We start from the raw sequence: 25,781 nt of genomic DNA on the forward strand, positions 1-25,781 counted from the left end.
TTTGTATAGTAATGAAAGTTTCAAGTGTTATTGTTTTATTAGCAGTACTATGGAAAAGGTGCCTGTGTAATGATCATATCAATGAGATCTGTTAGTAAACATTCAAGTACATTTTATGTATACAGGGTGCAGGATGAACGCGGTTTACACCAGGACCTGACATAATGTAAAAACATCAAGAAAATCTTCAGTGCATAAATGACAGTTTTTTGTAGTTTCTGCCTTCTGCCCTAGACATGAATCCTGGAATACGTTCGGAATCGATGGAGAGTAAGTTGGTTCCTTTTTCCTTATTCAAATAAGGATTAAGGAACAATCTTCATTCCTTATTAAAGCATAGCATATCTTATATAGGGTTTTAAAGAAACTTAATGCATATAATTCTTAGGTGAATCTAAACAAAATAACTCGAATACATAACCATTATGTATTCAGTTACATGTTCATGTTTCTTCTTCGGGCTTGCAATGATTTCTTGTTTAAACCGAATCGGCTTTTTTATTCGAATACTTACTTCACATCAACAGAACCTAAAGCATATAACATTATTTTACATTTTTGTGATACAAAATACAATCAAGCATATTTCAACATGTTTAATTTTATATATAATTCACAGTCAGCTTTAATAAACACAAATAAAGTCAGTTTAATATTTTATATTTGTTTATGCCTTTTTGCAGTCTCATTCAAGTCATACACGTAATGTGTCTATTCAGCAGCATAAATGATACATTTTCCCAACAAGAAGTCCACGTTTAATTATCAGTGTTTGAAGAATGTATCGTGTGTGTGCGATGAATTCCAGTGAAAAGCATTAAGCATTCAAATATATCTATATGTACATACATAAGAAAATGCATTCACAAGAATATTCTGTGTCTAAAAGGCGTTTATAATAATTAATATTTTTTTAAATGTTATCATCAATGTCTTATACAATTAATATTCATTATATACATTATCAATTAATACGTTTTAGACATCTTTATTTATTTTATGTTATGAATAAACATATACTTTTTGTATCACAATAGATGTATAGTTGATATCTTTCGATTGGGCTGGTATTTTCATTGTTCGAATTATATTTTTATTATTAATATTTATTTAGGATGCTACTTGCACATATTTTTATGTAAATATGTGTTTCATTCAATATCAAAACTGTTACTTATTGCGGTCTAAATAAACTTCAAATAAAACAAAAAAAACACAATCGATTGGTGATAGGATATCAAAGTTTGTTGTTGTTTTTTTCAGTTTACATAACATTTCTTACTTTTATGCACAGTTTAAGTATTTTTACAAAAAGCCAGACACTTGTTTTTATACAAAACTGTTTCAAGAAAAGACAGGTGCACTAGAAAACATATATCTTTAACAATTATGATAAAAGTCATTTTACATGCAAAATTAATTCGGTCTAAACAATCTAAAAATAAAACAAACAAAACACAATCGATTGGTAATAAGAACATCAAAGGTTATTGTTAATGTTGTTTTAGTTTACATAATATTTCTTCCTTTTACACACAGAAATAAATGCTTATTTTCAGAGCACAAAATAGATTTGTTTTTAAACAAAACTGTTTAAAGAAAAGACAAGTGCAATATAAAACATATATCTTTAACAATTATTATAAAAGTCATTTTACATGCAAAACAAACAGGGATAAACACATGTTATAACACATTCTGATACTGTCTTACATCTCCACGAGTATAGCATTCGTACACGACGGATGCGATTACAATAACATAAAAGAGAGCACATGGACTTGCTAGGATATTTTTCACTTACATAGCAATACGTTACACAATACCTGCATAATGCACGTCACCTACTAAGTTTGTGGTAATAAAGGGTCATAAAGGCCTCTTGTTTGTTCCAGTTATTTTTATATCATCTGCAAACTAATTTACATGTTTACAATCATGGTCACACACAGACTAGTTCCCCTATTTCGACCCTGGATCTGAAATGAAAAGAAAGAAATTGTAAGTAAACGCGTCCTGTACATGCATACAGTCATAGATAACTTGGCTCATGCCATTCTTCACATCGATTGTTATTCTAAAAAGACGTAAAGTACCAACCCAATCTACGGATCTGGTGCACATTTTGCGTCTGCAAGTCGGTCATTGTCATCTCCTTCAAATTTATTTTGCATCTGCAATAAGAGAACATTATTTTTAATCAGCAATCGATGCATGCAGCATACTTGCAGTGGATACGCTGAAGCAATTCTAAATGATTCAATCAAGTGTGTACGTGCTCTTCCTATTAACAACACATAAACGATTTCGATCAGTAAGGACGACAGTAATAATTTTCTATTAGCAGATTAACAAATCTAGATTGTGTATGTATACCGTTTATGAATTGATATAAAACAAAAAAGATTCACACACACTCTGACAAGTATCATTCGGAAGAATCTCATAATATCACATAAGGATTTCGGTTATGATTTCCAAGTCTGCTATAATATAATATGCTTACGATTTTCCTTGGATTTTGACCAACATCACTTTCCCCGGTGCCTTTTCGAACATTTCTTCGGTGGACAAAGAGAGGTCAGACGGAAACGGACGCCAGATGCCCTGGGGGTCACACACCTGCCAGGTCGCCGTTGGCTCTTTATACGAAAAATAATTATGCATGTATTTCTTCTATTTGAGCCGTTCTCTGTGAAAGGGGGGTTGTGTATGTACGTCAAGTGTCGTCCAAGATTAGCCTTTGCAGTCCGCACAGGCTAATCAGGGACTACACTTTCCGTCGTAACTGGATTTTTGCTAAGAGGAGACTTTCATAAAACGAAAGATATCATAAATGCGGAAAGTATCGTCCCTGATTAGCCTGTGAGGACTGCACGTGCATTAAACCCGCTTTCCACAGAGAGAAGCTAATTTGTTATATACACTCGTCAAATCAAGTTTAATTTTACAAACAAAAATATAACGAACATTATTATAGTATCCTAATGTTTTTTTGTTTATTTTTATTATCATTATAATACAAAGTATTATTATTGTTATTATCATTATTATTCATAATTTGTTGTTATGATGGACATAACTAAAATTTGATACATTACTTTGCCCTTGCGAAATAAAGCAGAAATACGAACCTTTCACTTTTTCGCTGTAAACGAAAAATATTTCAATTATTTAAATGACGCAGAATTTTATTAATTTCCAAATTATATATACATGCAATTTACATATCTATCAACCGATTCCTAAATTTAAAAAACTTTTCTTGAAAGCCAAATGTAATGATCACAGGTTTACTAAAATCGGTTTTATTCTCTCACAATGTCCGAATAACGATTAAATAACATATGAATTATTGACAAATGTATAATAATGATATTGTTGATTTTGTTGAGTTGTTGTAAACAGAACATTATACTTACACAAGTTTTACGTGATACTTATTTCTGTAACCGTAGCTGTAATTTCCCCGTACACCGTGAATCCATAGGACCTGTGAATGTGTTTTATCTGAACAGTATGCGTATACATAACAGTTATTCTTTATTTCAAAACAGTAAATACAAAATTGGTATATAACGATAAAGTAACTTACTAAAAAACAGGCGAAACGTTAAAAAGTATATGATAATTGGTGAACAAACTTAAAGTACATCAACATTATTATCGTAAAGATATCATAAACATCAAAATGGACACATACATAAACGACGCTGCCATCAATTTTAGTGACTACTCCGGGATTGCCCGGCCCTCCATCCTGGTCCTTCCACTTCCAGTCGGGGCCTGCAAGTAGTACACATTTGGTATTTATCAGATAAGTGTGGACTTCTTGGGTCCGTCTTATTAGATATATAAAATAACTTAGCAACAACATTGCGTATTTAAGCTTACTAAATACCTCGTTCAACCACCGCTCCGATTTTCATTATGGAATGGTCGACATACTTCTCCTCTGTAGGTTTAACGTCGTACTGACCAGAGACTCCATACCGACACTTTTCTTCGTCGCCATTCTCCCAGATAATGGGCAGATATCCTGAACAAATGAGCCGCGTTCTGAGATAACTGGGCTTAATGCATGTGCGTAAAGTGTCGTCCCAGATTAGCCTGTGCAATCCGCACAGGCTAATCAGGGACGACACTTTCCTCTTTTATAGTATTTGTAGTTTCAAGGAAGTCCCTCCTTACCGAAAATCAAGTTTAGGTGGAAAGTGTCGTCCATAAATTAGCCTGAGCGGACTGCACAGGCTAATCTGGAACGACACTACGCACATACATTAAGCCCAGTTTTCTCAGAACAAACCTCGAATTATTTACAGTCTATTCATATTTCGTATTTAATCTTTAGGGTATGATGAAATTATTATTAGCAATAGCTGAAAACAAAATGTTAGTTTACAAGATAAAACTATGAAATAACATTACTACCATTCTGCCGTTTTCCAATCACTTTGCCAATCTGGTTAAGACGTTTACGAGCCTCCTCCCAATTCGGATTCGCTTTCACAGGCGTCGCAAAGTCGAGTTCAGCCACTTCGTCGATTTCATCTTCGACCGATGCTTTGTCAACTTCTGTTTCCTCGGATCCGGCATGATTCAGTGGAATGTTTTCTTCTTGAATTGGTTCTTCGCGGAGTTTTAAAACTTTAGATCGCGTTGAACGCGATTTGGCGCCATTTTCGGTTTTTGAATCATCAGACGCCTTGGCTTGATGTTCATGTGTTTGGCTGCCTTCAGCAACATTGCGCGTAAGGTCTCTCGCCGAATTAAGCATTTCGTGATTGTTGTGAACTTCCGTGCCTTCGGTTTTCACACTTTGAGAGCCCATACGGTTTTTCTCGGTAAAATTTCCATCCGATTGTTTTTCTTTCGTGGTTTTCATGTGTTCCTGCGTTTTAACATCATCAACGGACGCTTGTTCCGTCTGTGTCTTAGAGCGTTCGTGTTCCCTTAACGTGTGCGCCTTCTCTTGCTCTTTAGGCTTAAAGTTGTCAATATTTGTTGACATCTCTACCTACAAATACACAATCATACAAATATGACAACGGTATAGAATGTGCATAAATCGTAATAGGACTAACGCTGTATTTTATATTCAAAGCATATTTTTAAAAGATATACCTACCTTGGATAAAGGATGAAAATCAGTATTCTGTAGTTCTTCTTTCGCCTGATCGTGACTTTGTCTACCGGCTTTTATATTTTCTATATATGTGTCCAGTGCCATCTGTAAAACAAAAATAATCATTGACAAACATTGCACACATTAAAACACGTTACTAAATTAATGTACGCTAAAATTATTGAGCATTTAAATCAATATGTAATTCCTTAACTTCTGATGTACTTGTTTCGTCCGATACAGAGACCTTATTCCATATGGCATGTCAAATCATTTATTGATAACATACCTGCACTCGGAAGTGTTCTACTAAATAATCCACGTGTTCAACGTTAAATACTCTGTTATTTGAGACCTTCGCCAAAATGTCCTAAAACATATCATATTGAAATAATAATTAGCATTGATTAAAGCCAAGAACACAAGGCAACATCTTAACATCTTATCCGTAACCGCATGGTAATCTTTTAATCTGACGAATGCAAACAAAAGAATAATAATTAGACGCATTAAAAAAATGTCATACTTTTATATAATTTATATAATTTTTTACAATAAAACATGCGAATGTAAGCAAAGCGATAGAAATTGGCAGCATATAAAAAATATACCGTAATATTGTTCACATTTATTTTCAATTGAAATTCATTTATTTTACCTGACAAGAACTTGGATTCACGAGCAAGCAGTCGATTCCATGAAGAACGTCCCATTTCGAAACAAGAAGGTCATGCAATTCTTGGATTTCTCGGTTCGCCTGTTCAAGGAGCATAATATTAAAATACAAACACACTTTGCATTACGACTTTTTATATAACAATTGAGTTACTTATGTCAGAATATTTCGTTTGAGTATGTTTGTACCAAAACAAGAAATATTGTCAAACCAGTTTGATAAAAAAACTTTCGTCGGAAAGAAAAAATATAGATATGAAATTAAATATATAAATGGATTGCCATAACAAATGATTTACAAACCATATCATTTGAGTTCATGACATCCTTCCCATACAACTTTTGTTTTTCAGTCACAAACCCGTCAGATATTACGATTATCCTTGGGCGAACGGTCACGTGGTTAAGTCTTAGATTCCCACCTGTAATTGATTGGTCGCTATAAAGTATCAACACTTATTACCAATATAACATCAATTTTGACTTGTGCCGTAGTTTAAAATCATATACAAATTCAAAATCCAGCGAACAACTTTCAATTTTACAAGTAATCATTCAAAAGATATTATTTAATGATTTGAACGAATATCATGTCAAGTAAGTCGAAAGAAAAATCCAACACTTTTGTGTAATACTAAAATTAAGCCGCGCTCTAGAAAGTCTGGGCTTTATGCACGTGCCTGACATGTGGTCACATATTAGCCTGTGCTGTCCGTACAAGCTAATCAGGAAAAAGAGAGAATAAAGGGTTAATGTTGATTATAGATTAGGTTTATCATGCGAGACTTAGAAAACAAAAAGCACGAGCCTTGGCGAGTGCTTTTTCGTTTTCGTGCCGAGCATGATAAACTTGATCTATAATCAACACTAATCTATTATTCTTTTTATACCACTTTTTATTCAGTGAACCTTTTTATTTAAACAAAATTAGTTTTCATGAGTGTTTGTCGTACTTTGATAATGACTGTAGTGTAACCAATGTCAGTGTATTACTCCGCGTTCCAAAACTAACCGCTGATCAAATAATCATTTTTGTAAATCGGAATATCGTTCTGTGACAAAGAGTCGTGCATTATTAATTACAATTTAAAGGGATCTTTTCACGGTTTGGTAAATTGACAAAATTGAAAAAAGTTGTTTCAGATTCGCAAATTTTCGTTTTAGTTATGATATTTGTGAGGTAACAGTATTACTGAACATTTACCATAGTCCAATATAGCCATTATATGTATCTTTTGACGATTCGAAAACCTAAAAATTATAAAGCGTTGCAACGCGAAACGATTGAATAATTTGGAGAGTTCTGTTGTTGTCGTTTAAATTTACGAAACTACGAAGATTGCTTATATTAGGTCTAAAATACTTCACCTGTGTACACTCGACGGAATAGCCGAGAGGGCTAACTCGTTTTACTTCAGACTAACTCCAGGACTCCGGCGGTCACTGGTTCGAGCCCTGGTACCGGCTACTTGTTTTTCCTTTTTTAATTTTATTCTAGATTTTTTACTGGAGCTTTTAAGATCCAATGTTTACATTTATCAATATAAAGCATTTAATGACAAACTTTAAAATATGCCAAAATCTGTGAAAAGGCCACTTTAATTCATATTAAATTGCAAATCTACAAGTTTTATAACATTAATATAACATTTAGTTGTTATATACAAGGAACTACATTTGTAAACAACGTAGCCTAACACCACACACAGGTGAGAAGGTGCGTGGGAAAAAAGTAGTCCCGATTCGACACGTGCCGTGGTTTATAGCAGAAATTTAATTAACGGGGCTTGTATCAACCGCAATCGCTGTAAAATTGGGATAAAAAAAAACTTTAAACGCACAATTCCAAATAAAAGGAAAGTTATGGCGCACCAAAGGGGTCGAAACTTTAACTTATGCTGCAGCAGAAAAAAATTCCTGCCCGAGCAGCATGTTTTCTGCGGCAGCAGAAAAATCCTGCTCGACCAGCATTTATTTTTAGAATAAGCCCTTGAACCCGTCAGCCAATCAAATTTGAGCTTACAAACGGACGACATAAGCTTCCTCTACAGAAACGGAATAGACCTGATAATAGCTTTAGAAAAACTGCAACAAACTCATAATCTGTGTTTTTATCAATTATTATTAAATTCTGATCCTTTTTTTCGTAGTGTTTCATAAAATACCGGCAATCTGATTCTGATTGGCTGATGCCATAATCTAAAAATAAATGCTGGTCGAGCAGGATTTTTCTGCTGCAGCAGAAAAAAATGCTGCTCCAGCAGCAAATTACTGCCCGAGCAGCATCGATATGCTGCTCGGGCAGTAATTTGCTGCTCGAGCAGCATTTAAATGCTGCTCGAGCATTTTTTTCAGCAGCAGAAGTTAAAGTTTCGACCCCTTTTGGTGCTCCATAGAAAGAAGCGTCCCTAATAAGCCGGTGCGGACTGCTTAGGCTTATTTAGGATAATACTTTATGCACATGAATTACGTTTTCTTAAAGTGCGGCTTAATTTTATAAAAGTGAATATACCTCGCTTGGTCAGCTCCGTAAGACACAGTGCCAATCCCAGCCACAACGGCGATGTTTCACCAGTGGTAAGGTTGTCTAGGTTAAAGAAAAAGCGTATGATGTTATATGTGAGGTATTGAGCCTCAACGTTGAAATATTAATTTCTATGTAAGTCTTACTATTTAAAGACATTAAACACTTTGCAAAAACTACTTCAGCTTCTTTCAGTTACTTTTGTTTAGGAAATTTACTGTTGAAAAACCCAATTTTGATGCAAACAAAGTATAACGTCGAATACGAAATCTTAGATAGCGTTAACATTGTCGGACAATCAAACGGATATTCATACCACATACCGAGCTGATTGCGGATCAAATCGTAGTTGTTTGTCAAATGTTGTAGTACGGCATTCTTCTTGCCGAATGTTACCAAGGAAACATTTTCTTCCAGCTCGTGTTCGATAGAGTTCTTTTCAATTCCTGAAAATGTTCTGGCATTTTGAAACAAAGTCGGAATCAAAAACGTCACTTATTATTTTTGTAATAAAAGATTGATTAAAGTCAAACAGTGTTGATGACAGAGTATTTGGAAATATGACTCGATTGAAACTGATGAGACTGAATTTCAATAAATATATATAGCTTACTCGAAAATAGAATGGTCAAGTGCTGTGTAACGCGTTGAGAAAAATGTGTACTTTAATTTTAAAATCATGTATCGTCAAGCCTCGCCATGCGAAGCTTTTTTCACTTTGCCGGATATATTAAAGTAAACAAATAACTGAGCTTAAATTTTCTATGAATTAATTGTTACACAAAGATTCGTTTGACCGAAAAATGAATACTGTGTACCCTACCATCTAATAGCCGCAAGATCGCATCCTTTGCCTCTTGCAAAGGTTCACCCTCCATGCTTCCGGACAAGTCTAGGCAAATTGCAGTATCTGTGCCCTGTGACTTCACATCACCGCAACATTCAGCTTGACATAAAAAAATGCAATAATAATCATTAATGGGACGTGCTGGGACGTGCTCTGTAAAAGGGGGTTTAATGCATGTGCGTAAAGTGTCGTCCTAGATAAGCCTGTGCAGTCCGCACAGGCTTATCGGGGATGACACTTTCCGTTTAAACTGGATTTTTTGCAAACGAAAAGGTCCATAAAAGCGGAAAGTGTCGTCCCTGATTAGCCTGTGCAGACTGCACATGCTTATGTAGGACGATACTTTACGCACATGCAGTTAACCCCCTTTTTACAGAGCACGGTTCATTTATATTATTTCTCATTTATTGCACTGCAATTAAGTTATTTGCTTGAACTGTATAGTAATATCTTATGTTATCAAAATTTTAGTATGAGAGGATACATATAAGCAATATCACAGCTATTATAACAACTAGTTATGCTCTGAATACGCTACCAGTCTTGAGAGCAGATTTATAAATATACATGTTATTTTTACCTGATTCAGCACACGTTTGTAGCAATGAAGACAGAAAAGCATCAGTAACCATTCCATCGTTAGTATCTGAAAATATTTCATAATTTTAATTAATACTAATATGAACAACTAACAAACCAACTTGAATTATATTTATATAAAAATGGATATGTGACATTTGTAAATGTTTTCAAAAGAAACTGCATATTAAGCATTTTTTTTCATCACACCAACTGCCAATCTTTTCGCATACCTGATTCGAATGGCTTGGACGGCTCGTCGAAAGGCTTCTCGATTTTTCTCGGACCGTTTAAGACTAAATCTCTATTCGAAAATGATATTGATCCATGATTAGGAACTTCGCGTGTGTCTTGACTGAGTCTGAAAAATAGTTGCATCAGAGAATTACAAAAATGTATAAGCTGTGCGTACAGTTATCAACATTTCATTTATCATTATTTTGGCTGAATATTTTCAACATTCAGTTCAGCACTCAATCATATCATGTTTCGCAATTTAACCAATTATCATCACTCATAATTAAAGGCTATTGAGGCATTGCATGGATTCACTTCGCCTTAAGATATATATCCGTCTAGTGTGCTAAAGCCGCAAACATTTACAAAAGTAAAAGACGCCAGACACACACGCACACACACCTGTTGTCAACAGAGCCGTGGTACTTCCTCAGGGGAGATGCTGTTGGAGGCTGGCTTTTGGGCGAGACATTTGGTTTACTTGAGCTTGCAATCCCATATGTTTTCCCTTTGTCTTCTGATCAAGTAATAACATTTATTGAGTATAAAGAACGGCAATACGAAATTAAATTATACACAATATGTCATTTCTTTACATTTATCGACTTTCTTTTTTCCTTAATACATGAGCTGTTTATTGCTTAATGTTATATAATCATCTTTGTGATATGACTATTTTTTCATTTAAAATAAGAGATTAAATTTCGGTGAAAAAAATCGTAAAATTTGGCTGTAAATGTGGAATTATGAAATTACAGTACGTACGCTTATCTGAGAGAACATATCTGTAATTGTATCCGTGTCGATTATCCTCTTCAAATGTGGTTGTTAGTTTACGTAAAAACTTATATGGCATAGGTCTCTTATCTGATGAACTTTCTGTTGCATCAGGCGCATCTGTTCTGGAGGATGAGACAATAGTGAAGTTCAAGGCTGTTGGTTTTGTCCTGTTATTTGTAGTGTGTCCTTCTGTGACACTTCTTTCGCTCTCATTAGTCGTTGATGTTTCTGCCGTACTTGCATCTAGTTTTCGTGGTGTGGGGGTCGCTGTACCGTCTTCCTTGTGTCGAGTTATGTCTTCCTTTTCGAAAGGTTTTCCCTTTCCTGATTTAGCTCCGACGTCCGCAGTGTTTATACCGAGAGGCAAACCCTCAGACTGCGTATTACTCTCTTGAATATTACTGTGACTATCTGCCAATTCCTTCGAAGGTGTTGAATGTAAATTAATGTGTCCGTTGTCCGCGACATCAACCCTCATTATAGAGACCTCCCTCTTACTAGCTGGTGTCTCAAAATCTCCATCATCGTCATACCCTTCCTCCACCTCCTCCTCTTCCTCGTTGTCATCATCGTCGCTGCTGCTATCCTCACTTGTTTCTACGTCATTTTCTTCAGTATCTCTATCGACAGTTACGTTCCGTACTGTCTTCAGGACTTGTTGAATCCCAACTTTTAAAATATCTTGATGGTTACCGCAAACAGGACATTGGTCAGCTAATCCTTTCTTTTCAGAAGAATGATTTCTCACATCACTGGGTTGAATTACAATACATTGCTTCTGGATAGAATCTACCTTTTCAGTTAATTTGTCGATCTGGGTTTAAAATAGGAATACTCTAATGAACTAATAGTGTATATATACACATGGCTTATAACTGTTATTTCTGATTCAAATAAAATGCCTACATATATTTTTTGCATTAGTTATACTTATATTATAAACTTTATTGTAGCAAAAAAACAGTTGCGGACAAATGTAAAGTCTTATTGACCAAGTTTTTGAATAATATTATGAGTTATATTTTATAGACAATCTCGAACAAAATATTCTTATATACATCAAATCAAAACATACGGTCGAATGACAACCAATTGCGTATTGACGATCTTACAATATCGACGTTTTATGCCATAAGCAAAAATGGTAATAAATTGAAATCACTAGCTACGTTGAAGTAAGCATTGAAATCACTAGCTACGTTGAAGTAAGCATTGAAATCACTAGCTACGTTGAAGTAAGCAAAACTGTTTTAATGTAGAATGGTGCTTTTGTTTTAAATACGTCGCAAATTACTTGGCTGTAAATGTTTTTTACAAAGCTCTAATATCATTTTAGAAAGCAATCACTAGATGAATCATTAGTGTTTCCAATGTTTAAATATAAATGTGATTATTTAAAATCTTCATTCAATATGATATAATGCCCCAAAAACTTTATACATGCATAATAATGCAGACTGCCAACTTGTTGCTAACCTTTTTATGCAATCTGCGGACCATACGATGCAACTCATTGCCATCATCATTTGCTGCACGTTTCTTATTTCGGGGGCTTTTACCCACACTTGATTCGTCACCCATCACTAAGAATACAAAATAGCACGTGCAATGTGATACGTATGCTAAATCTGCAATAAGAGAGAGATAGGAGTACAATGTACAGGTCGTCGATTCGAAACAAGACAGTTTGTCGGGTACACCAATGACATGTACTTTTACGCGTCACGATAAAATCAACTAATTGTCGTACTGCATGTAACGCTCACATGGAGATAGAAATCGCAGTTATTAAATGCATAAATAGAATATCTAACAAATATTACAACTTCAATATCGTATTATATGGATTTGCCTTACACGTAAAAATGGATTTGAATCTATTACAAAATATCGTTTTGACAATTCAATTTTAATCGCAAGTTTTAATGTCAACAAAAACGGGTGATTACTCAAGAGGACATTAGCTTGTTTGTTGATTTTGAATTTCGCTCAAACCAAGCGATATCAGAGATAGAAAGTAGGAAAAATTTCCGAATAGGTCAAGATGAATTTTTGTTTTGGCACACAACTTCTAAATAAACAAAAAAGACTTCCGTACTAGATAAAAAAATCAGGTAAGATTTAAAATAGTATAAGCATACTTTCAACGAAATATTTTAGTTATCAACGAAATCGAAGATATGATAAAACTTGTTTAACAAATAAACAATGCTTATATAATTAAAAACAAACGCACTTATATTTTTATCACTTGTATCAAATCGATATTCAATATCAATAAACGGAAAACTGATAAACTATGGAGGGGTCAGTAGATATCCTGCACGTGCTTTATTGTATCCAAACTTCCAACTTACAGATTGCATCTGCGATTGGGATAACTTTCAACACTCTACATTATAGAAACACATTATAATCGCCATTGTGTTTTAAGTGCCTTTATGTAATAACTACTTAGGAGTCTTTACTGCATGTAGTATAAGACTTATTTTCGAATGACGCGGCTCATTTAATACCACAGGAGTCTGGCTACATGCGACATTCTAAAAATGTGTCCTCGAACCCGGGACATTTAGTTTGCGAGTCCCACATTGATCCACTGCACAATTAAAGTGCTTCCTAAGTGGTGTGTCCCTGTTTTCTTTACACTGGTAAACATATCTTATAGACGGTGACGAGGAAGTTATATATAGAATTCTTAAAATAAGTTAATAAAAAAAATCGTGTTTTTTCAGGCTTTTTAAATCAATGTAGGCAATTGTTGTATAAATCGACGCGTTTGCATTCCAGCTGGCTTAAATCACAGGAAAAAATGACTGCTCGTATCTCTTTTTCTCTGCCAACTTTTGAGAATTTCTTTAAACCCTCGTATAGCAAGATTGTAGAGTTGTCTAGTGCGATTATTTGCCCGCTATATAAGAGAGCGTTGCACGTCATATCGCATACTGTGTCAAATACAAAAACACATTAAAATGTGTTCAAATGAAATATAAACAATACAAATCACATTAAGCTAAATTTTTATATTCAGCTAAATGCGGAAGATATAAAGAATTATTATAGAAATAATTATTTTATTTATTTATTCTACTTTCGATTTGAATTTTTTTCATCAAGAACATAATTTCCTCCACATGTTAACATTGTTACATTTTCACAAATCTTAGTCAAATTATATAACCACTTTAAACTGTATATCTTACTTGTATGCCAACAAAAGCTGCGTCTATTCAAACTGAATTCCATAAAATTGTATATTCAATCAATATTTATATTATTTAGCGTAAATTTAAAATACGTATCTAATACCTGACCGGAACTAAACAAATCAATTGTTCGCATATTTTAACATCATTATGTTTAGTCTTAGTAATATTTCATTAAATTACCTGTATGGAATCCTTTAACGAAAAAATGTAAGAGTTTATGCTACAAGTTAAAACAAAAGTGCATATGAAAACCCGATGCTAATTTTAGACCGAAATCGAAAGTACAATTGTAATTTATCTATCAAATATTCAGGATTTGTCAAGGGCAAATAAGGCGTGTAACTGTTCAGTTAAATTATTTTTAAGAGTAATACGTTTATTGAATAGCTGATTCAAAGTTAAATACCTCTAATGAACTTCGTGCCTTATTTCGTACATTTCAGTTACCCCTATAGGTCTCCGAGAATGTGCTTAAAACTACGATAATATGGTCAAATTCAAAACAAGATATTTGTTCTTATATTAACCTCTACTGTATATCCTAACTGTCCCTGTGAAAGAGAGTTAATACACACGCTTTGCATATGTTAGTCCCGGTTTCGATTCCCGCGGGAAGGCTAACTGTTTTAATCAACGTTTTTATACTAATTTTAGAATCCAATTTATTCGCTAAGTCGAAATTCTCCTTCCGTATACATTACAGAAAACGTATGTTGAAATCCCAAGGTTTTAATAATTCTTTTCTGATATGTGAAGCAGTGTATGTACCATGTAAACAAAGTGATTGTTACGATAGAAGTTGATTATGAAATACCCGTCATTACATAATTATACGTGTGTTTGCACAATTGATCTATTATTTTCTGTAGCTGCCCCACGTCTTGCCCATCTGCTTGGTATTTCTTTGCCGCCCTTTCTCCCGCTTCCATTGGCGGTTTCAAATAAAGGATTGCAGACTAGGTAAGGGTGTGACCTATCCATCGCAAACGTATCGAAAAGATAACGTCTTCAAAAGGCTGCTGCTTTGTTCTTCTCCAAAGGTCTTCGTTGGTTATCTTGTCTATGGACATCGAATCTTTAGGATTTTCCTGATGACGACCTGGATTTTCTTTATGGTGGTGAGAGTGGTTCTCCAGTTTTTTGCTCCGTATGCCGTATAAGAGCCTTAACTTAATGTTGATGCTCATCGTGCTGGTTCCCTAGATGTTTTTCGCTGATAGAAGGCTGCTCGTGCTTTACCAATGCGGGTTCTGACGTCTGCATCCGTTCCTCCATTGTTGTCTAGGATTTTAATCGACCATCATCACGTGGTGAATAATGACGACATGTTTTGCTAAGAAATCGTCAAATCTCTTCGCATAGGTTGCGAAGGCAATATTAAAAGGAAATGATACGATTTTGTCAAATATTTATGAATTTATATAAAATGTGTAAAAAAAACTTATTAAACATATATTTCAATATAAATTAAAATAAAAGTTAAGAAGAACATGTTTCGAATAATTCGAAATAAGCCAGATATTTAATTCTGAAATCGAAAATGTCTGTACAGTTGAATTCATAAATATTTGACAAAATCGTACAATCTCACTCTTACATTTAAGTACATGTGATGCATTTTCACAATGAAAGCTGGAATGTTAAAAATAATTTGTAGGCGATTTCGCAAGCCTATTTCGTCTGTCGTCAGAATCCAGTACTACCAACACCCCCCCCCCCCCCCCTCCCTCCACAGTCATAATACTTCATTTGAAAGTATTGCGGGTACGAATGTTGCATAAATCAAAATAATTGGCTAGGTTGTTGTTACACATTAATAAAATCATACTGACTTAAGCTGGATCATCCCTTTTTAAAATTCAATACAACACTACAAACATAATATTTTCATAGTCTTAGGGTTGGTAGTGATATCAATATCTCCTATTTTGACCAGCACAATTAAGGTAATATTAACACAGGAAAGTGTAATTAAAAGAAAGTAAACGTTAAACAAGTTCATGAAACAAAATTCAAGATTCAATGAACTTTAAGACAAAATAATTTCAAAGCGCTGTCAGTAAGGACGCGCATACTTGTTCTATTGTGTTGTGTTAATTAACCTATCACAAATTAAATGTTTGGGAATTCCATATAGTGTGCATGAACTTTCTACTGGAATAGGCTTTATTCTTTAATTCTTTATTCATTCTAATACAGCATCCATCAACTTAAGCTGATTTTATTTCACACCCATAAGTTACAATAAGTTTGTATAGGAGATCTGCATAGCTTTTATCGAAGAATTAGTTTTAAACAGAGGCATCACAATGTTAGACTTGAACAATACATCATATGACTATTAATCAACTGTTTCTTTACGACTGTTATGTCTTCTTAACACGATATCAGTACTATAATATCACTATTTCTACCGGGAACTACCGGTATAAAATTACACAACCAGCGTTCACTAACAATATAAACTGACCACAATAGGGTGTTTCTTTTGAATATCCTGCAATTTGCAACATAAATGTGTTGTGTCATGGGGGTCAGTAAATCTCATAAATTTCCTGGACAAACTTATTTCATCGTAGGCTTTTTCAAGTACGAAGCGCACATCTGTATGTCATAAACTACCCTACATAAATGTGCATACAGGGCAAATGATTGCAGAAATAATAACATAAGAATTCCAACCCCCACACTCCGCCCCCACACAAGATATGTGGCGATGCTTAGATTCAAACTAATGCTTAACAAATTGACAATGTGGCACTCCAATTGAGATTGCCACTGAGAGATACAACTGAGTATCAATGAACAAATTCTGGGTCAGGATATGTTTTTATAATTTGGAAACAAATATGCTCTTTATGCCAAATATAGAATCTTGTAGCCGACAAATGCCTTATAAATCAACACAATTTCAATAGATCTTATGTAAATGCAATACAAATATAGCAACTGCTGCTAAATAATCACTGTTTTTTAACATCCTAAAAATCAGAACACCTGTGAAACAAGTGTTTCTGAAGTAAAGTTGTAAATGTACGAGGTAATTTAAACAGTCTCCATAAACATATCAATAATACTCTTAAAAATTGACTGTTACTTAACATGTATCACATAATAATCTTTAAAAAAATAATGAATACATTTTCATGTGGTAGTGTCTTTTGACTTCTGTTTCTTTCTGTTAATTATTTTCTCTTTCTTTTGTTTCCGTTTTTCTTCCTGTTCTGCCATCCTTGAGCGATGTTTTCTGAACTTCATCTTTATCATCTTTTTCCTCTTCCTTTCTTCCTCATCTGGATCCTACACAAATTCGAAAAACAACAAGAGATGTGTTTGTCAGAAACACAATGCCCCCAATTGCGCCACTTTGAAAATTGTTTTTTTTTATTTTTGACCTTGAAGGATGACCTTGACCTTGAACTTCAACCACTCAAAATGTGCAGCTTCATAAGAACGCCGCTTTGAAATTAAAAAAAAAAAATTACCTTTGACCTTGAAGGATGACCTTGACCTTGAAGGATGACCTTGACATTGATCTTCCACCACTCAAAATGTGCAGCTTCATGATAACGCCGCTTTGATTTTATTTTTTTTACCTTTGACCTTTAAGTATGACCTTGACCTTGAAGGATGACCTTGACCTCGAACTTCCACCACTCAAAATGTGCAGCTTCATTAGAACCCCGCTTTGAAATTTATAAAAAAAATTACCTTTGACCTTGAAGGATGACCTTGAAGGATGACCTTGACCTTCCACCACTCAAAATGTGCTGCTTCATGAGATACACGTGCATGCCAAATATCAAGTTGCTATCTTAAATTTTGAAAAAGTTATGGCCAATGTTAAAGTTTTCAGACAAACAGACGCCATATATTTGACATTTGACCTTGAAGGATGACCTTGACCTTCACCTTTCACCACTCAAAATGTTCAGCTCCATGAGATACACATGCATGCCAAATATCAAGTTGCTATCTTCAATAGTGAAAAATTGAAAAATGGCCAATGTTAAAAGTTTTTTTCAAATGGACGAACAGACTGACATACACACATACACACATACTGACATACTGACTGACGGACAGTTCAACTGCTATATGCCACCCTACCGGGGGCATTAAAATTGGTTAGAAAAGAAAAGTTCATTTAAGGAGGCAGAGGAAATTTGCTCAAGCCTTCCTGCTCTGGGCAAAGGATTTATCAGAAACTGATCAATAAGTTGGTGTTGAATGCAGTTTTGTATGACACACTGTCTAATGATGGTGAACAAATGTGCCAAATGATTTTAAAATCTCACAATGAATAACATAGTTATGGTCCGGACAAGCTCATTTATGGCCATTTTTGACCTTTGAACTCAAAGTGTGACCTTGACCTTGGAGATAGCGACGTAATTCTTTTCCGCAACACACCGTCCAATGATGGTGAACAAATGTGGCAAATGATTGTAAATTCTCACGATGAACGACATAGTTATGGCCCGCACAAGCTCATTTATGGCCATTTTTTACCTTTGAACTCAAAGTGTGACCTTGACCTTGGAGATACATGTATCGACGTAATTCTTTCGCATGACACACCGTCCAATGATGGTGAACAAATGTGCCAAATGATTTTAAATTCTCACAATGAACAACATAGTCATGGCCCGGACAAGCTGTTCTGCCCGCCCGCCAGCCAGCCCGCCTGCCCACCGACATATGCCAATCTAATACCCAGTTTTTTTCTTCGGAAAACCTGGTTAAAAACATAAACTACATGCTTCCGCTTATAAAATATATACAACATCCCAAGGCTTAGGAAACATTAACCACCACGATTGTAAGCTAAGAAAATAGTTTCCGCATATATTGGTTTAGAAAACTTAAAATCAAACACCTCAGCTCTAATAAACAGAAACAACAAATCTAGGCTTAAAAAAAAAAAACCACAAGCCTTGCCTAAGAAAATCTAAACCACGTGCTTAGATTTTGACAATTTTAACCAATATATGTTGTTTTGTTTTAAAAACCTAAACCACTAGCCGTGGCTAAAAAACATAAACAAAAGGCTTTGGCTTAGAAAACATTCAACACAAAACAAGGCTTAGAAAACATAAACCAAAAGCCTAAGCCCACAAAAACATGAACCATTTGGCACCACTTACAAAGGACCTGGACCTTTCACCAAGGGTTGCAAGACTTGTGAGTGAAACATTTTTCCTATATAGCAAACATTTTAGCTAATGTATTTTTTTAATTGCATAATGAATGATAAAGTTTCAGTCCAGACAATGCTGTAATTTAACAAAATTCGACATTTGAACTGTAGTTTACAGTTTGGGTCTGACCTTTGACATGATCCACTTATAAACTATTGATTATGAATTATCTAGTAGTTTTTGTGTTGTTTGTTTTTTGTTTCATATGTTTAAAAATAAATTCCGCTGATAAGTAGCTAAAAACCATGATTACTTTCCTTTTGCTTGACTCATGTTGAAAGGGAAATAAATGTGACATAAACAATCATTTTGCACATTCATAATTACTGAACTTCATCAATTATCTGGGTGTAATAATCCATGTAATTGAAGCTCACATGAATTTGCCATTATCATTTTCCATATATCTACATAATGTTGCATGAGACATTATATATGACTCTCACATGCAGCTAAAAAAAGAACAAAGGAAAACCAGATTTGAGCTAAAATGAAACTAAAAATTTATCTGAATGGTCTGAAGATGCTTAAGTATATGACCTGTTTTAACAAATTCTGTTCAGCATGAAACACTTAAAATTCCATGTGCATATACAATAAGCACTTTGTTTTAATTTCAACTTAATAATTGTGCTCACAACAGAAATTCTGGTACAATGCAATGGCCACGACTGGTCAGAACATATCTTTGAATTTCATTTTATTTATCAAACATTATCAATATTGCTTTTCAAAACAATTTCAAATGCCCCTGCTTAAAATGGTGTTATAGGTACATAAAAACAAACTAAAATGGCACCGTGACAATCCTCTTTAATGATGCCCATCCAGTAAAAACCAGAGCTTTGTCACAGACGTGACGTATACCCCCAAGTGCAGCATTGATACAGACTATTTTGCATGCTGTCTTCACAAAATAAGAGAATCTAATTTATGGCGATTTTTAAGAATTATTATGCCATTATCATTTATGGCCTTTTTTGACCTTTGAACTCAAAGTGTGATCTTGACCTTGGAGATATCAACGTAATTCTTTCGCTCGACACACCGTCCAATGATGGTGAACAAATGTGCCAAATGATTTTAAAATCTCACGATAAACGACATAGTTATGGCCCGCACAAGCTCATTTATGGCCATTTTTTACCTTTGAACTCAAAGTGTGACCTTGACCTTGGAGATATCGACGTAATTCTTTCACGTGACTCACCGTCCAATGATGGTGAACAAATGTGCCAAATGATGTTAAAATCTCACAATGAACAACATAGTTATTGCCTGGACAAGCTCATGTATGGCCATTTTTGACCTTTTAACTCAAAATGTGACCTTGACCTTTGAGATATCGACCTAATTCTTTCACGCTACACACCGTCCAATTATGGTGAACAAATGTGCCAAATGATTTTAAAATCTCACAATAAATGACAAAGTTATGGCCCGGACAAGCTCATTTATGGCCATTTTTTACCTTTGAGATATCAACGTAATTCTTTCGCACGACACACCGTCAAATGATGGTGAACAAATATGCCAAATGATTTTAAAATCTCACAATGAACAACATAGTTATGGCCCGGACAAGCTTTCGGGACAGACCGGCAGACCGACCGACAGACCGACAAAGTGACTCCTATATAGCCCCCATTACTATTGGTATAATAAATATGCCATTAATATTATCATCACCAATACCATTTGTTTCAACATCATCAGCGTCATCATAAATACCATCATCATAAAGATAATCATCATCAAAAACATTTTTTCCTGATGTATACCTTGCCATCCTGAATGAGTTTCTTTCTCTTGTTTATCTCTTTTTGCTCCCCAAAATCTCTTTCATCCAATTTCTGAAGTGAAAAATAAATGATGTTTTTGTTTAAAAACGTTTTTTTGTTACAAATCACGATCATTGGGTACTTGATATTGACACAAAATAATACCTGATATATTCATCAAAACAAGAGGGACAATATGGCTCTAGATAAGTCATATTTGTTTACAAACTAAATATAGAACAACTACACAAAGTTACACAACAAATATTTATCCTGTGACCCTTTAGGTTTCAAAAAAGAAGACTTTTAATGTATTTACTTACACTGTAAAAGTCTATATGAATTATGAGACCCCTGAGGTATGGCTAGTTTTGACCCAAAGAACATAATTTGAATAACTTTGGTACAGGATCAATTTAGGATGATTATACCAAAAAAAATTGAAAAACACGGTCAGAGAAGATTTCAAAATTTTCCTTTATAAATCTATAAAATATCATGTTGCACCTGGGATGTGGCCAATTTTGATCCAAAATGCATGATTTAAACAAACAAAGTAGAGCAACACTGTAAAAGCTTACACAACAAATATTAAACCCCTGACACATGGGGTTTAAGAGACAATTTTTAAGGTTTCATATTTTTTTTTATTATGTGACCTCTGCAATGTGGCCATAGTTGAGCTCTGGGGGATTATTGACACAGTAAATATTAAACCCCTAGCTGTTGTGGCTTAACAAAAGCAGATTTGCAAGGTTTCATTTTTGTAAATGTTTTTTACATAACATATGCAGCTGACCAGATCATTTTTTACAACTGAAAGAGGGTGACCTAATGATAATTCCTCTTAAGTTTTGTTTAATATTCCCAGCAGTTTATGATATGTCCTTTGAATTAAATGTTTATGGAAGAGGCATGATAAAAAAGGCATCCCAAAAGCTCACCCAGTGTATTGCAGAGGACAGCTCATAAAAAAAACTTTTTCTATATAACATTCTTCTACCTTCATTTTTTGTGAATTTACCTCAAAAGTATTTATCATTTGTTTTATTGTTGACAAAACCTAAACAACTTATCAAAATATTTGGAAATAGGTAACAAAATGATCATGTAAATTTTTGCTTCATTTAAACTCTTCATTTCAACTCCTCAATCATACAGATTTTGTGACGCAAAAATAATTTAACTTCAAAGACAAGTATGATGTAAAAAAATTAAACCAATATATTATACTCAGGAATGTTATCTTAAAATTAAAAAAATGCAATAAATCACTTGATATTGTGTGGGGTTTCAAATCCAGAATAAACAAAGTGTTTGATCTAGATAATTACAGTGATATCTCATACTTTTGCTGTTGTTATAATTATTTCATATGGAAACTGAAAGATTTATCATTTGTTAATATCATTAATTATGATTTCATGTTTACAATGTCCCTACTTGCTTCATTATTTTTTGCCAGTCATTGTGTGAACTTAAAAGAAGAGTGAACATATTTTCGCATTTCAACACACAAATGTCACTCCTATAAAACTTATAAAACTTGAAAATATCCCTGTTACAGTATTCAATATTTGGCCCAAACTTGGGAACATAAGTTTTACCAGCAAATACTGCTGGTTGACTGATAAAAATCCATCTTCTAAAACTATAATCACCAACATTTCTTCAATCGTGACTACATGTGTATCACTATTTATTGATACAGTATTTATGGTCTAAGAATGAAACCAATTAGAAAATCATCCCACAAAATGGGTGGACAAAATATTCAGTAAAATGTTATATAATTTTACCTTCGATTAAAAGTACTTCTGTTGGTATTTTTTTATTTCTGCATAACTGTGATTGACTGCTTGTTCACACGTCATGCTTAATTACTTAAGGATGGATGAGACTTATTGAATTGCTTTGCATAAATTTAACATGAACTTTTCCAACAAATACGTAAACAAAATGACAATTAAAACACAATCAAATATCAGATCCTGATTAATAAATCATCATTTCTAACAACACCTAATTACTTTGCAAAATCCAAAAAAAATAACTATCACTGTTTAAAGACAACAGCAAAACAAATTACCAGTAATGATTATCATTTTGTCATTTATGCAAATTTGACATAAACATTCTGACTTTAAAAACTTGATTTTTTTGTCCAATTATAAGACACACCAGAATGTAAGAATGCAATTTTTTGTCTGAAAAAAGTAATGACTTTTATATAGGAAAATATAGTTTTTATGCATAAGACTATATTACCCCTACTATTTCTTCCTCGCTGTGTTTAACCATATATCATCTACTATTACTTATACAATAGTACAACTTCTTTATACTCGAATATTTACATTATTTTCAGTCATGTGCATGCGAATAATAAAATAGCATTTGATAACATACAGGTCAATAACCGGTAAAAAACAGATACAAATAAACACAATATATTGTAAGAACACGTAAGATCTACCTAGGGGGTGATGAAATCTATTAAACAGTATAATTCAGGATCGTATTTCTTATAACTAGAGGTTCTTTTATGAATTTACATATATTGGAAATAACTAATCTATCCCAAGAAACTATAAACTTGTGGAATTTATACAATGGGTTAATATCAAAAGTAGGGTTAATATGTTTGTTTTCAAAAATTAGTGTAACATCAGCAAATACATATGATATGATATTCGTCTTCTAAATCAGTGTCATAACAATTTAAACAATTATGTTCATTTCGTGGAATGTTGTTTTGGGCATATCTGCCAATTTGATTTCTTAACAGGAGAGCAGAGACTCTTATTCTTACAAAAAATAAACGCATACGTCTAGGAAGAAACTCTTATTTCTTCATATTCAATACAGATTTATAAAAACACAAACTTCATCTGCCTTGTGTGCTACCATACAACAACTCCTATTTCTGCCTTCTTGTGTGCTACCATAATACACCTACTATTTCTGCCTTGTGTGCTACCATACAACAACTCCTATTTCTGCCTTCTTGTGTGCTACCATAATACACCTACTATTTCTGCCTTGTGTGCTACCATACAACAACTCCTATTTCTGCCTTCTTGTGTGCTACCATAATACACCTATTATTTCTGCCTGCCTCTATGCTACCATAATACACATACTATTTCTGCCTACTTGTGTGCTATCATCACATACCTGCTTTTTCTGCCTTCATCTATGCGACCATAATACATCTACCATTTCTGCCTCTCTATGTATGCGTACACAATACACCTGCTATTTCTGCCTCCCTTTGTGCTATCATAATACACCTATTATTTCTGCCTCCCTGTATGCAACAATAATACACCTTCTATTTCTGTCTCCCTGTGTGTTACCATAATGCACCTTTTATTCCCCCCCCCCTAGTAGTTTTACTACTAAATACACCTGCTATTTCTGCTCCTCTCTATGCTACCATACAAAACCTAGTTTTTCTGCCTCCCTCCATGCTACCATAAAACACCTACTATTTCCGCCTCCCTTTGTGTTACCATAAAAAACCTACTATTTCTTCCTCTCTATGAACTACCTAATAAACCTACTATTTCTGCCTACTTGTATTCTTACATAAACACATACTATTTTTGCCTTGATATGTTTTACCATGATACACCTACTATTACTGTCTCCCTGTATGCTTCCATTAAACACCTGCTATTTCTGCTTCCTTTTGTGCAACCAAAATACACTGACTATTTCTGCCTCACTGTATGCTACCATATTACACCTACTATTTCTGCCTCCCTGTGTACTACCATAATAAACCTGCTATTTCTGCCTCCCTGTATACTACATTGTATCATAAAACACCGACTATTTCTGCCTCCCTGTGTACTACCATAATACACCTGCTATTTCTGCCTCCCTGGTTACTATCATAATACTCCTACTATTACTACCTCCCAGTATGCTATCATAAAAAACTACTATTTCTGCCTCCCTCTACATGTATGCTTCCATAATACACCTACTTTTGCCTCCCTGTGTGCAATCACAATACACCTACTATTTATGCCGTTCTGAATGATACCACAATACACTTGCTATTTCTGCCTCCCTTTATGCTATCATAATACTCCTATTTCTGCCTCCCTTTGTGCATAATACACCTTCTATTTCTGCCTCCCTGTGTACTACATAATACTCCTACTTTTTCTGCCTCCCTGTGTACTACTTAATACACCTTCTATTTCTACCCACATGTATGTTACCATAATAAACCTATTATTTGTGCTTCCCTTTGTGCTGCAAAAACAGACCTACTATTTCTGCCTCTCTTTATGTAACCATTTTACACATACAATGTCTGCCTGCCTGTGTACTACCATACAAAACCTACTATTTCTGCCTCTTTGTGTCCTATCATAATACACCAACTATTTCTGCCTCTCTATATGTTACCATAAAACACCTTCTATTTCTGCCTCTATGTATGTTACCAAATACACCTACTATTTCTGCCTCTCTGTATGTTACCATAAAACACCTTCTTTTTCTGCCTCTCTGTATGTTACCAAATACACCTACTATTTCTGCCTCTCTGTATGTTACCATAAAACACCTTGTATTTCTGCCTCTCTGTATGTTACCAAATACACCTACTATTTCTGCCTCTCTGTATGCTACCATAATACACCTACTATTTCTGCCTCCCTTCGTGCTACTGCAACTTCAGTAAGAATCTTCATCATTTCTTTCTCATTAGTTGGATACTCCTGTAATTTGGTTTCTGAAAAGAAATTGTTTACAATTCCCTCATATTCATGTTTTGAGAAACATGACTAATAAAATTTATACAC

At 34.2% G+C, this 25,781-nt stretch overlaps 2 protein-coding genes across 4 annotated transcripts in view; both read right to left on the reverse strand.

Annotated features, from left to right (window-relative positions):
* Window positions 1-581: 581 nt before the first annotated feature.
* LOC127877742 (uncharacterized) lies at window positions 582-14,520 on the reverse strand. Of its 3 annotated transcripts, none has more exons than XM_052423930.1 (20): window positions 14,383-14,520; window positions 12,244-12,350; window positions 10,753-11,581; window positions 10,390-10,504; window positions 9,984-10,111; window positions 9,752-9,817; window positions 9,148-9,270; window positions 8,648-8,770; window positions 8,313-8,387; window positions 6,104-6,222; window positions 5,784-5,882; window positions 5,415-5,495; window positions 5,125-5,230; window positions 4,432-5,013; window positions 3,902-4,039; window positions 3,704-3,786; window positions 3,423-3,493; window positions 2,507-3,148; window positions 2,101-2,174; window positions 582-1,979 (listed from the first exon to the last, which is right to left on the reverse strand). In XM_052423930.1, exons 2-18 carry the CDS (start codon window positions 12,346-12,348, stop codon window positions 3,055-3,057), a joined length of 2,937 nt encoding a protein of 978 aa, XP_052279890.1. In that variant the 5' UTR covers window positions 12,349-12,350; window positions 14,383-14,520; the 3' UTR covers window positions 582-1,979; window positions 2,101-2,174; window positions 2,507-3,054. The 3 variants fall into 3 exon arrangements, with proteins under 3 accessions (XP_052279890.1, XP_052279889.1, XP_052279888.1); XM_052423929.1 differs by lacking the exon at window positions 14,383-14,520 and adding an exon at window positions 14,157-14,277; XM_052423928.1 differs by lacking the exon at window positions 14,383-14,520 and adding an exon at window positions 13,971-14,028.
* Window positions 14,521-16,141: 1,621 nt separating this feature from the next.
* Window positions 16,142-25,781, reverse strand: part of LOC127877714 (probable ATP-dependent RNA helicase DDX49) — a 36,952-nt gene continuing 27,312 nt past the window's right edge. The window contains exons 9-11 of the mRNA XM_052423846.1: window positions 25,623-25,711; window positions 20,959-21,030; window positions 16,142-17,276 (exon numbers count right to left, since the gene is read on the reverse strand). Of these exons, the coding sequence (XP_052279806.1) occupies window positions 17,121-17,276; window positions 20,959-21,030; window positions 25,623-25,711 (317 nt within the window). The 3' untranslated portion in view covers window positions 16,142-17,120. The remainder of the gene's footprint in view (window positions 17,277-20,958; window positions 21,031-25,622; window positions 25,712-25,781) is intronic.

This window comes from Dreissena polymorpha, chromosome 4 (assembly GCF_020536995.1).
Source record: "Dreissena polymorpha isolate Duluth1 chromosome 4, UMN_Dpol_1.0, whole genome shotgun sequence".
Classification (NCBI taxonomy): domain Eukaryota; kingdom Metazoa; phylum Mollusca; class Bivalvia; order Myida; family Dreissenidae; genus Dreissena; species Dreissena polymorpha.

What these genes read in the sequence shown, in the direction of transcription:
- LOC127877742 (XM_052423928.1), bottom strand. Translation starts at nt 14,013, where the DNA reads ATGGAATTCAGTTTGAATAGACGCAGCTTTTGTTGGCATACAA. An exon ending in GATCTTGCGGCTATTAGATG is followed by an intron (nt 8,771 to 9,147) that starts GTAGGGTACACA and finishes GAACATTTTCAG; the next exon opens with GAATTGAAAAGAACTCTATC. An exon ending in GATTGGAAAACGGCAGAATG is followed by an intron (nt 4,040 to 4,431) that starts GTAGTAATGTTA and finishes TCATTTGTTCAG; the next exon opens with GATATCTGCCCATTATCTGG.